The 12,080-nt window shown below is 34.9% G+C and overlaps 1 protein-coding gene across 3 annotated transcripts; it reads right to left on the reverse strand.

Annotated features, from left to right (window-relative positions):
* Positions 1-7,054: 7,054 nt before the first annotated feature.
* On the reverse strand, positions 7,055-9,506 carry LOC137725304 (E3 ubiquitin-protein ligase RMA1H1). 3 transcript variants are annotated; one of them, XM_068463948.2, is made up of 3 exons: positions 9,309-9,481; positions 8,754-8,815; positions 7,055-7,953 (listed from the first exon to the last, which is right to left on the reverse strand). In XM_068463948.2, exon 3 carries the CDS (start codon positions 7,916-7,918, stop codon positions 7,190-7,192), a length of 729 nt encoding a protein of 242 aa, XP_068320049.2. In that variant the 5' UTR covers positions 7,919-7,953; positions 8,754-8,815; positions 9,309-9,481; the 3' UTR covers positions 7,055-7,189. The 3 variants fall into 3 exon arrangements, with proteins under 3 accessions (XP_068320049.2, XP_068320050.2, XP_068320048.2); XM_068463949.2 differs by lacking the exon at positions 8,754-8,815 and having other exon boundaries at positions 9,350-9,506; XM_068463947.2 differs by lacking the exon at positions 8,754-8,815 and having other exon boundaries at positions 9,309-9,480.
* Between the last annotated feature and the right edge of the window lie 2,574 nt (positions 9,507-12,080).

Genomic DNA, 12,080 nt, shown 5'->3' on the forward strand with positions numbered 1-12,080 from the left:
AGGCTCTTTTATAATAAAAACTCAAGTAGTGGTGTATAGAAAATCCTTGGGAGAAATAAAAGAGGAAATTTTAGGGTTTTGGGTGCACTGAATGATTGTGTACCCTTCAGTCACCCCAATGGTAACCCCGCCACCCCACCAACCCCAAGATATTCAAACATTGAAAGGATAACCAAAAGGCCGCGAAGTCTGACCCATTTTTTGAACAATCTGGCAGAGTTTCAGGTGTATTTTCGCGGATGAAGATTCTTTTCGGATTTTTTTCTAAGGATTCTGAAAATCTTTAAATCGTGTCTAGTCATCATAAATCGTGTTTGATTACAAGATAAAAAATGAACGAATATGATTTGAGGATTCCTAGGATAATTTCAAGATTTATATATTACGTAGATCACGAAATTTAAACTCATTTAAAGATAATAAATAAGATGGTAAACAACACTACCACTTGAGAGTCGTATGCACAAATTTTTTTTTTTTTTAATACATTTTTTAGAAATGAGGGAACTCTCTTAAAAGTTGGACTTTTCATGAACTCTCTGCTCCCTCACAGTTTAACATCAATTTTGTGCTAATATTATAAAGCATTGTGTAAAAAACATAAAGTAACAGAGAGTATATAAAATTCTACTTTTTAAAAAGGGAAAGAGATCCTCTTCGGATCTCTTCCTCTAAAGCTCAGGGATCAAATAATTCAGGTATTTAAAATTTAATCAAACGGCTAAAAACAGATAAGTTAGTAAAAAATTTTAAAAGCTATAATAATATTTCACCATTTGATCAAAATTTTAAAAATCCAAATTACTTGATCCCTGAGCTTTGAAAGGAGACATCCAGAGAGAATCTCTTTCCTTAGAAGAGTCCTCTCAGTACTTCTTTAAATTTTTCTATATGTAAAAACGATATTAAAGTGGTATTGATTCAAGAAATCAGATGCAGTGCTTTAAACAGCTTACCGACCAAACAGAGTCATGAGGTTAGTATATCAAAAAGTACGGAAAATATCCTCTCCGAATCCTTTTTGTGGAAATTTGGGGAATCCATTAATCACGATCGTTCATTGTACATCGTGCGGTCAATTTTCGTTAGATACTATTTATATTTAATTTAAAATTATTTCTGACTGTACAATATATGATGAACAACTGTGATTGATTGATTCCCGAATCTCCACAAAGAGGATCCGGAGAGGATCCTTTTCCAAAAAGTACAATATAAAACCAAGGACTAATATAGTAGGTTTTGATGAATTAAGGTTAGGGCTTTTTAGTCAAAATAATCTTTAAGATTGGCATAAATTTTCACTTGGTTCCTGATATTTGAAATCGATAGAAGTGGTTCCTAAGTTTTGTGCACCATCAATTATTTTAGTCATTCCATGAAAATCTCCATTAATGATAATAAAATGACAAAAATACCTTGAATTTTTGTCAAATCATTTTGACATTGTTTTAGAAGAGAGTATTTTTGTCATTTTGATCCTTACTTAACATAATTTTTCATGGAATGACCAAAATGATTGATGGTTGACAAACTCAATGACCACTTCTATTGATTTCAATCTTAGGAATCAAAGTGAAGAGTTATGCAAATTTCATAGATCATTTTGGTTAAAATGCCTTAAGGTTAGTCCGAGGTACAAAAAAACCAATAACACCAGGGGGATAAATACTGAGACTTGAACTTAAATTCCTTTTTTTTTTTTTTTTTTTCTTTTTTCTGATTCCAACTTTAGCTGAAAATTATTGAGTTAAGAGCGTTTATCTCCGCATTGGATCCACCTTTCTTATTATTGCTTGTATAAAACAGAAGTTCATGGAAAGCTATGGACAATGACATGGAATGAGTTATAAAAATTGTATGTTTAGTGTTTTTATGTTATTTTTTACTTTTTAAAAGCCTCACAATGGGCTAGCAATAATGTAATTCAGATTTGTCTTTGGCGAGTATCGAATCTAAAACCTCTTACTTACAAAGGGGCGGTATTTAGTGTTTTTATTATGATTGTTTTAACTAATCAGTATTTGTTTATAATATTTGAGTGATCAATTATACGTGGAATCTTGGTCATGTGTTTTAAATTTAAAAAAGGAAAACTAACGAAAAGTTCAAAAAAAATTTAGTTGTAATGAAAAATGACAAATAAAAGTGTAGTGAATAGTAACAGGGAAAAATGAAAATGTGATTTTTTTGTTAAAAATAAACAATACCGGAAGTGTTTCGTTAAAACTCCCCATTAAAAAATGGATGGTGCTTAAAAAAGTCATTGAAGATTCCAGAAGTGAAATCATGTGAGTTTTTGTTTCGGAATCATATAATCTACGACACGTAACTGGATTTAGTCTCAATATTTTTCAATACGGTGTGCCAAACAAAGCTTAATCATTAAACAAAACGTAACAGATATATGGATGCTTCAAAAACCAATGATTTTTTTTCTAATGTACATTAGAAGTGCGTGGTTAACTTATCGGAAAGAGCCGTTAGATTTCGTAAAGTTAAATAATCTTACAGCTTACTTTTAGATGTATAAGTTAAATGTACATTTTGATTTGCATTAGAAAAAGCAAAGAAAGTCCGACCACATATGGGCCTCACCCTCCTTTGACTACCATTAGAATAAGCATACTGAGGCCCATCTCCCTCATACTCTCTTTCTGGGCCAATAGGCCCACTCGTCACCCAGCCGCTGTCCCTTGTTTGACGGACTATTACTCGAGACTACTTTTTTTCAAGTTAACTACTTTGGAGTGTAACCACCACATGACGGTTAAGTTGTCGGGGACAAATTTCAGATTTTTATTTTATATTGTAATTTTTAGGTTTAATTCCTGGGGCTAATAAATAAATCACACGCTAGCTTAATATGAAGAGTTTGATATGCTAGTATACCTCTGTGAGTCTTTTTGGTTTAAAAAAATAAATTATCATAGTGAAGCGACCAGTTGTTTCCATTTTTTAAAGAAAAAAAAATTACTGTGGAGTCGATAACAATTCTTTTGCAAAATTATTTCCAAGGCAATTTTGAGTCTTAACCATCGCTTGGCCGCACAAGTATAATTAAAACATCTTTCTTAATGTAGACGGTGGTTAAGTACAAGCGTACAATAGCTAATTAATATCATTCAATGAAATTGAAAGAAGCCGTCGCGAGATGAATCAGTTGTTGGGGATGAATTTTATACTTGTATTTCACATAACACGTCATGAGTTTGATTTCTGGCACTGGTGAATCGCAGCCACCAGTGAACGCTGAAATGTTGTGAGTCTTTTCGGCCCTCAAAAGAGTAGATTGTCGTGGCAAAACTATCAGCTAGTCTTTTTTTTTTTTTTTTTTTTAAAGAATGAAATGGAAAGAAAATTGGGATTCAAGTCTATAACTCTTTGAGCTTAATAATACAACATAAGTCTCATTGACCAATAAAAGGACATAAATTTCAATGTGGTTGAGTGGGCCGGTCTTGAATATGATGTGAGGATTTTCAAACGCTGGCATAATTATAGGTGGCCACTTTGATTTTTGATATCCATATGCGTTCAGAATGTCAAGCAACACAAATAAATAAGTGGACTTAAAACACGTGGTCGCAAATAACAACTTGTTGTGGCTAAACCCTATTTGGTAAACGGGTGAAAAAAAGACATGTATGAAAATCTGTGAATGATTTGTAGCTCTGTTGCTTAAGAGCATTTTTTTTGTTTTTTTTGCACCAAATTATTCTATAGTTTGTCAAAAAAAAAAAAAAAAAGTGAATGATTTATGTTTATATGTTTAGATACGTTAAGCTCACGAGAGTAAAATTTTGAGTTAAATATAAACTCATACGACATGAAAATGGCACTTTGCAATTTTAAAACGATATTGGAAAGATTTACTATTTGATGCAGTCAAATGTTAAAGGCCCAAATAAATGGATATAAACACATATCATGTAGTACAATGACATAATACGAACATGACATGTTGTCAGGTCTATTAGTTTCGATATTTGATGCGGCCGAATGTTAAACAACATAAATAACTGGACCTAACCACATATCATGTAGTGCTGTTAACATAATACGAACATGACATGTTGTCAGACTTACTATTTACGACATTTAAACGCTCGAATGTTAAACAACAAAAATAAGTGGACCTAAACCACATGTCTTAGTAGTACAAAGCTTAAACACTTAATAGGTAAATAGGTGAAGCACGATATGATGCATTTACATAACTTACAGATGGGTATAGGTTTATATATTCTGGCATGAGTCCATAGATCGAGTTTAAGTTGAGCCGAATAATTTTACAAGATATTATAACATAACGCAACATATGCTAAAATACGACAGATCATTAGGTCAAATATCTAATAATTGATGCAATGGAGTGTAAAACGACAAACTTAAGTGGACCTAAAACAAATGGGAGCTGACAAGCAAATCAAATAGACAAACCTTATCGATGCATATCACTCACTACCTCACACTGGCCTCAACTAAAGATTGCAACATCAAATCAAATGGAATTTTTACGAAAAGCTTTTGGTATCGTTCATTTTAACAAAAAAACACATTTTTATACTAAAAAGTCAATCCTGATACTATTCACTTTACCCTTTATTTTATCCTTATCGTTAAAACTCAAAGTTTTTAAGGCATTTTTATTAGTTTTCCTCAAATCAAGTAGGATGTGTAAAGTTAACGTTTTAAGCTGAGGGATGATCCACAATTGTTTTGGGTGCCCAAATTGATGACAGACACCACCACACCGGCGTTATCATCACACTAAACACATTTGGGGATGCACATTCAACCACAGATCTCTGTGTCTCCCACAATCTAATTCATCATCACAAAGTTACAAACCCTTTCGGTTGAGGATTATATAAGATTCTTGGATTTAAAATTACGAGAAATTCTGACATATAATTGGTTGTTTATTCTTTTGTTAACATTTTTCTTGTTATGCATTATGTATACTTTAGTTACATCGTAGAAATTTCTTGATGGTAAGAGTAAAACAACTATTTTGTTGTAGAAACATAAGAGTATTTGTTTTGGGCATTGTGGTTAGTGAAGCAAAAAGTTTCTTGGTTTGGCCTAACAACTTTTGATTAGGGATTGGTAATAAAAAATAATGTAGAGGATGATGTTTTTGGAGTTGAGATCCTCTCTGAGTTTCAATCTCGAACCTAAGGATCATGAAATTTTGACCATTTAAATTGAATTTGACGGTTATCATTAACTCGTTTCGCTGGTCCACCTCACACAAACTAAGGGCTCGATTCTCTCTTTCTTTGAAACGGTCTATATTTCCTGGTCTTTGAGCTCCGGACAGTAAGGTGTAGAGATGATTCAAATTCATGTTTCTAGGTTGAATATAACCAACTTAATGTTGTTACTTGTACATTTCAGTGGGAAAGTGGATGGTTATAGGTGAACCAATTGCCAGAACTTTCATGACCACCTGCCGAATTGAGGTTGATGGAATAACTTCTGGGGTGAAATGCATGCACCCATCGTCAATAATGCATGAAACAACGTATATAAGATTGCTACGAAAATATGATAGGTGAGTAGACATAGCACGCGTAAGAAGTCATTTTTTTTTACCAAAAATTGACAGATGCGCATACATTTCTCATTTTGTAGACAAACGTGCATACATTTCTCACGTTGGAGTTTGAGTGAAATATTTGTGTATTCTTGGCAGACTGCGATTCCCGGTTAATCACTCGAGCAATAATTCATTTCTTATTCCCCTATCTTACTATTGAATTCTCCTTAGTTTCTGGGTCCACCACCACCACCCACCCCAATCTCTCCCGTTCTTATTGGTCAATACACCAAAAAATGGAAATCAATCATTAAAATGTGTCAGGATTCACCAAAAGCAATATATAGAGCTTGTCTAGCTGATTGGATTGGTAAAAGCACTTTTGAAAAAACCTCATAGGCTTGGCCTCTTGTTACAACCGGGGATAGAATTTCTAGCTGTAAGCCTGCACTATATGTGACCAAGTTGGCTTAGAAGAGACCCACTGTGAAATAATTGTTGGCTATTTAGTATGGACCCGCCTCCCTCCCCAAAGCACTTATTAAAACCAGCTTTTAAGCACATCTTTAATTTAATTATATTTTGATTTGAAATTGAAATTTCCTAAGATTATTCAATAATGTTTGTCATACGTTGATGTAATCTCTAATTTTTACCTAGACCCACTTAAAATAGCAATCTTGGATGCCCCCTTTTTTTCTTTGCTACCAACGGAGAGATTCTTACTTATCACTGGGGGATGTATCACCCATCTGTCTATATGGCTCATCTCTTGAGGCAGATGAGGATATATCTTCAGTGACACCTGCGTTTTTCTCAAATCAGCGATGTTGAAAAAGACAATGATAAAACCAAAACTGAGGATGATTTTGAATAAAATCTCTAGAATTTCTAGCTGTAAGCCTGCACTGCATGTGACCAAGTTGGCTTAAAAGAGACCCACTGTGAAGGAAAATGATCTTTTCTTAGGGATCATAGAGATTCCGCAATTATGTCTGTTCATTGTATATTATGTAGTAAAAAATTATTTAAAATTTAAAATTCAAATATAAATAATACAAATTGATATGTAGGATGAATGAACATAATTACTAGATCCCTAAAAAAAAGGATCCGGCTAATATCCTTTCCCCACTGTGAAATAATTGTTGGCTATTTAGTATGGACCCGCCTCCCTCCCAAAAGCACTTATTAAAACCAGCTTTTAAGTACATCTTTAATTTAATTAATTATACTCTGATTTGAAAATGAAATTTCCTATATTCAATAATATTTGTCATCCGTTAATGTCATCTCTAATTTTTGCCTAGACGCACTTAAAATTGCAATCTTGATGCCCGTCTTTTTCTTTGGTACCAACGGAGAGATTCTTACGTATCACTGGGGGATGTATCCCCATCTGTCTATAGGGCGCATCTCCTGGGACGGATGAGGATATATCTTCGGTGACATCTGCGTTTTTCGAATCAGTGACATTAAAAAAGACAATGATAAAACCAAAACTAAGGATGATTCTGAATAAAATCTCTAGGATTACTATTACCCCATATATTTCAAATCTAATTTCATCTATCTATGTTTCCAAGCGTTAATTATACAGTATACAAAATGGCAGCAGCAGGAGAATGACCAAATCTCTAAACTTCAGAAGACAAGAAGGCACAAAAGCAAGCAACAGAAGAGGAAAATAGATATTCTGTTTAGTGACTTGTCTGCCTGCATCTCGTGCCTCCTCAGCCTCGGAGTACTACTTCCAGTTAGGTGATACGAATTTGGATACCCATATACGCTCTGCGAGTTTCCGAACACCCTTGAATAAACCATTTCCCCAAACACCCCAACCGCCGGATGGTGGATACCTGCCACTGCAGTGCCTCTGAGGTCAAGCAGCGGCGAGGAAGAATGTTCCCCTAAACTGCTGTATGAATGAGGGTTATATTGTTGATTCTGATAAGGGTTACGATACGGAAGTTGCTGGACCGTCTGAGAGGTGCTAGATATGAGAGCTTGTGCATCGAATGCTGATGGTCTGGGAGGTATTACCATTCCCCCGTAGAGTGCTACCGTTCCTTCAAACTCAGGTTCAGAAGTTGCTTGGCCCCGGCCATAAAGTGGGACCATGGTAGTGTGTGATATATCAGCCTTGCAAACAGGGCACTGAGGGCACTCATCGGAGGCAAGGGACGCACTCTGAACGTGAAGCCATTTGTAAATGCAAGGCCAGCAATATAGATGGCCACAGAAGGTGACCACTGGCTCGTGTGCAAAGTCTAAGCAGATGTTGCAGTCAAAGCCACCTTTGGAATTTTCTGATTCTGTTGTTTCTCCGGCGATGGATTTGCATTCGTGTGCAAAGTATTGCTGCAACGCCATTTTTCGGTTCTTCTAATTTGTTTTTTTCACCAATACTGCAAAAGATAAGACAAATGAAACCAGTTTAGTAACAGGAGTTTTCTGAAGCTCCCTCATCTGATGTTCTACCTTGCAAAACAATCAGAAAGAAAATCTAACAAATGGAAGACAAGACAACTGCTTGCGAGAAAGAATAGTATGCACGATCACGTTGTGAGAGACAAACGAAACCAATTCAGATACAACGGTAACTACAAATAGCACCCGCTCATAGCACCTTGGATGTAGTTTTCTGCCAATTTAGATTTTGCTTCCTAATAGTCGATTTTAAGTTTCAACCCATTCATACATGATTATGTAACAGATACCACCGGAAACTGTTGTACACACAGCTCTCTCCTCAACCAAGTTCACGCTCAACAGTCTACCTCACACAAACAGTTATGTTGGAGTTGAGATCCAACAACACAATTTGCAGAAAGAATTCCTCAACTTCAACAGAGCAATCTAAATTGCTCTAGAACAGCGAAAGAAAAACAATGGCTACTGACGAGGAAACTGAACCAACCCCAAACCCTCCATCAAGAACAACACAAAAACCAACAATATTTTCCGGTTTTTCTCTCACCCCAGCTCCATGGTAGACACAGATCTGAAATAAGGGATTCAACCGACCGCGATTCAAGGCATATCACACTTAGCTGATCAACCTTGTTCAAGCCTATACATCTCACTACCACCCTCAAAGTTGTGGGAAACCCCTCCAGCATGAGGTGAAGTACAACAGTCAAAGCAAATCATAATAAAATTCCGATATATAACCAAATATAAACCCCGAAAAGACGAAGATGCACACCTACATGCTCCTAAACAGTTTGATCAAGCTTAACACGCGCTTCGAAACCATATCTCACAAACCTATCATAGAATTGAACAGGATTGAGTCAAAGAAAACCCCAGAAGCCTCACATCTCTTGGCCTACAATCTAGCGTCAGATCACTGTAAACCAAGCATTCAATACTATGGCACCCTATCCACATCCCCACAAGAAAAACAGACACCATTTTTGTGTTGTGATAAAAGGCAAATGCTTGAGAATTGTTTCTCAAACAAACAAACTTCCCAAGCATTTCACTTTTCTCTTTCCCCAAACCACTTTCCCAGCAACCAAACAAGCCCAAAAATCCAAACATGACAAATTTGCAAGCAGAAACAAAGCTAGATCTGCGGCTCAACAAATCAAACCACACAAACATCCTCCACAAAACCCAAAACCCACAAATTTCACTACTACTTCAACGTCCCCTTCAAGTTTTTTCAGCTTAACAGAGAAAACCAAGGTGAACTTCAAGAACAAATGCACCCAAAAGATAAAAAACAGTTAAAAAAAAAAAAAAATTACAGGCGTACCGTGAAGAGAAACGCAGAAGTTCGGCACAGAAATTACTTACAGTCTTACTACTATCCTTCCTTCCTTCAAAGTTTCAATCTTTTTTCTGGGTATCTCGGAAAGTTTGCAATTCGAGCTTTAATGGCTATTTTAGCAGAGAGACAGAGAGCGTTGGACAGAAGGACGGGGATGGGCGTGCCGTTCGTCTTGCTTTTATAGGCAAGTGCCACTTTCCACTGCTTGACGCGCGCGTGACTCCAGATTTTATAAATTTTTCTTGGTAAACATAAAATATTGTCTTTGTCTTTGGATAATATTTCGGTTAATGTGGATTGGCAAATAAAAATCCACGCTTGATTTTCGGGGTCAACGTATTGGTAAACATGGACTAGTAAAAGTTGGACTCTTTTTTTTTTTTTTGATAAGAAGTTGGAAAACACAGAGATTCTTGTGTTGTATGTAATCCAATCATTCGTCTGTTATAACAACCGTCTAAATTAAAAGAATTTATATAGAGTTTTTCTTAAACAGATATAGATTTTTTCTTTAGTGAAAGATATCAGGTTCGATTCTCATTAAGAACGAGTTTGTATCACATTATTGTTAGTCTATTGTGACACTAAACTCATCATCTTCTCTTAATGTAGATAATATCACTTGTTTCAAGAAAATAAAATAGCAAAGATAATAAAGACTTTGCAGTACATGTCGGAGTTAGGTCATTGTACAATCATAGAATGTTACTCTTCATTTGCAATTTCGTACAGAGCAAAAGAGGAGGAATCTAGCCCGTATTAGAAAACTTCTAGCCATCCAGATACCATTGATACCTAATTAGAGAAAGCAGAAGTACCAACGATGGAGACATGAAAACAAACTCAACGAAAAGAATATAAGATAGAAAGGGAAAAAAAAAAAAAAAACTCTTTGCCATGTAATTACCTATGATACCTCACATTTCTCCATTTTCACCAACTTAATGACAATATTATTCTAGGAGTAGGATTATCTCCCTTTTAAATTTCCCCTTTCTCTCATTCTACATGAACGGTCACAATTAAGACATGTCAACATATTTTGTTGACTTCTTTATAAAAAGACAAAAAGAAATGTGAGAGAGAAGGGAAGGTGAAGGGAAGAGAATGTGATTGTGTAAATTTAAAATATAAATCCCAATAGGATTTGGAGATCCTCGTAAGCTTTGTATTACTTATAAGACAAGAAAGTCCATCATATTAAATATAAATAATAGCATAAGGTCAGAGTGTGAAATAGAATTCTCACACACAATTGAGCCATTCTCTCTTTATGTTGTCCCTCTCTCTCACCCACTCTTAAAATTAGTTTACAACAATAACGTAGTTATGAAAGGAAAAAAGAAATGTTTTTATCACAATTGGGTCCTTGAAATTGGACAAAATGGTCCAAGAAATATTGGTCACTTGAAAATGGATCCAGCAAATCAATTTTGTCATTCCGTTACATTCTGTCAAATTTTCTGTTAATGTGCTAATGTAGCACATGAATATTACCGACCGAATTCCTCTGACCCTCTCCAAACTTCCTCGCCAATCGAACGCAGACGTTGGATTATACTCAAAGATAACATCATAACAATATTAAGCAATCGGTGGAGTAACAATATATAACCGGCTGATATGAATTATAATGAGTTCTTCAATTACCCTAACGCACACATTCAAGTACTTGGGAAGTAGAGTATCAAGCCCGTGTCCTTGACCAATGACCACATGGAAGAGGATCTTCTCCAGATCTATTTTGTGGGGATCTAAGAGATCCCTACATTTTAACCATTTATCATATATCATATGACTAGTTTTTGTCAAATATTATTTGTGTTTAATTTAAATAAAAATATCAAATAATTTATGACCGCATGATACACGATGAATAGCTAAGATGTGGGGATCCTAGCACGAAGTGGATCCGGATGGGAACCAATTCCTGACCACATAACCAAATCCCACCCCCAATTTTTTTTTTATTGTGACTGGAACACGAGTGGTATACCATATGTTTTTATAGAAGTGGTGAGAAATTTTATTTTTTTAGTTGTTAACTTTTTAACACACATATCCCACCATTTGTATAGTGACACGTGATGTATCACTCTGTGTACCGATTACACTGAAAAATCTCTCATCCCACCCTTATACCCAATTAATTAAAGGAATTGTTATTAGCACTCCAAAAATCTCATTCTACACTCCTTGCAAGTATATTTTTCTTTCCTAATATAGAAAGTTTAGAGTATAAAATGAGATTTTTGAAATATTAATAATAATTCTCTTAATTAATTCAATAATAATAATAATATCAATATTAATATCGTTAATAACTTAGCATGACATAAAGTAAAAGTATAAAGTCACATAAAATGAAAGCGGCTTTTCGTAGAAAACAAAATAATAATAACAAAAGGAGCCGGTCCCCCATGTTTATAACTTTTATTCTAGATTGTTACATAAAGCCACATAAACGTTCCCATTTAACGGTACAAAGTTACGGCCTTCATGAAGAGCATCTTCAAATGAGATAATAAAATATCAAAATCAGTAAAAACGGTAACAAAAGATAGTATTAATGTTTTCCAACTGAGAAGCCAAATCTGATGTGGCATGACATAGATTGACATCTCTTCCCCTTACTGCCAAATTTGACAGCATCTTCAAAAATTTTAATTAATTATTAAATACATTTTATTAATTTTTTATTGGTTTAAATCATTATCCTTTTGTTTCTTTTCATTCCCAATGCAAAGAAAATACATA

The sequence above is a fragment of the Pyrus communis genome, chromosome 5, assembly GCF_041283825.1.
Source record: "Pyrus communis isolate YQ-2024b chromosome 5, ASM4128382v1, whole genome shotgun sequence".
NCBI classification, from domain to species: Eukaryota; Viridiplantae; Streptophyta; class Magnoliopsida; order Rosales; family Rosaceae; genus Pyrus; species Pyrus communis.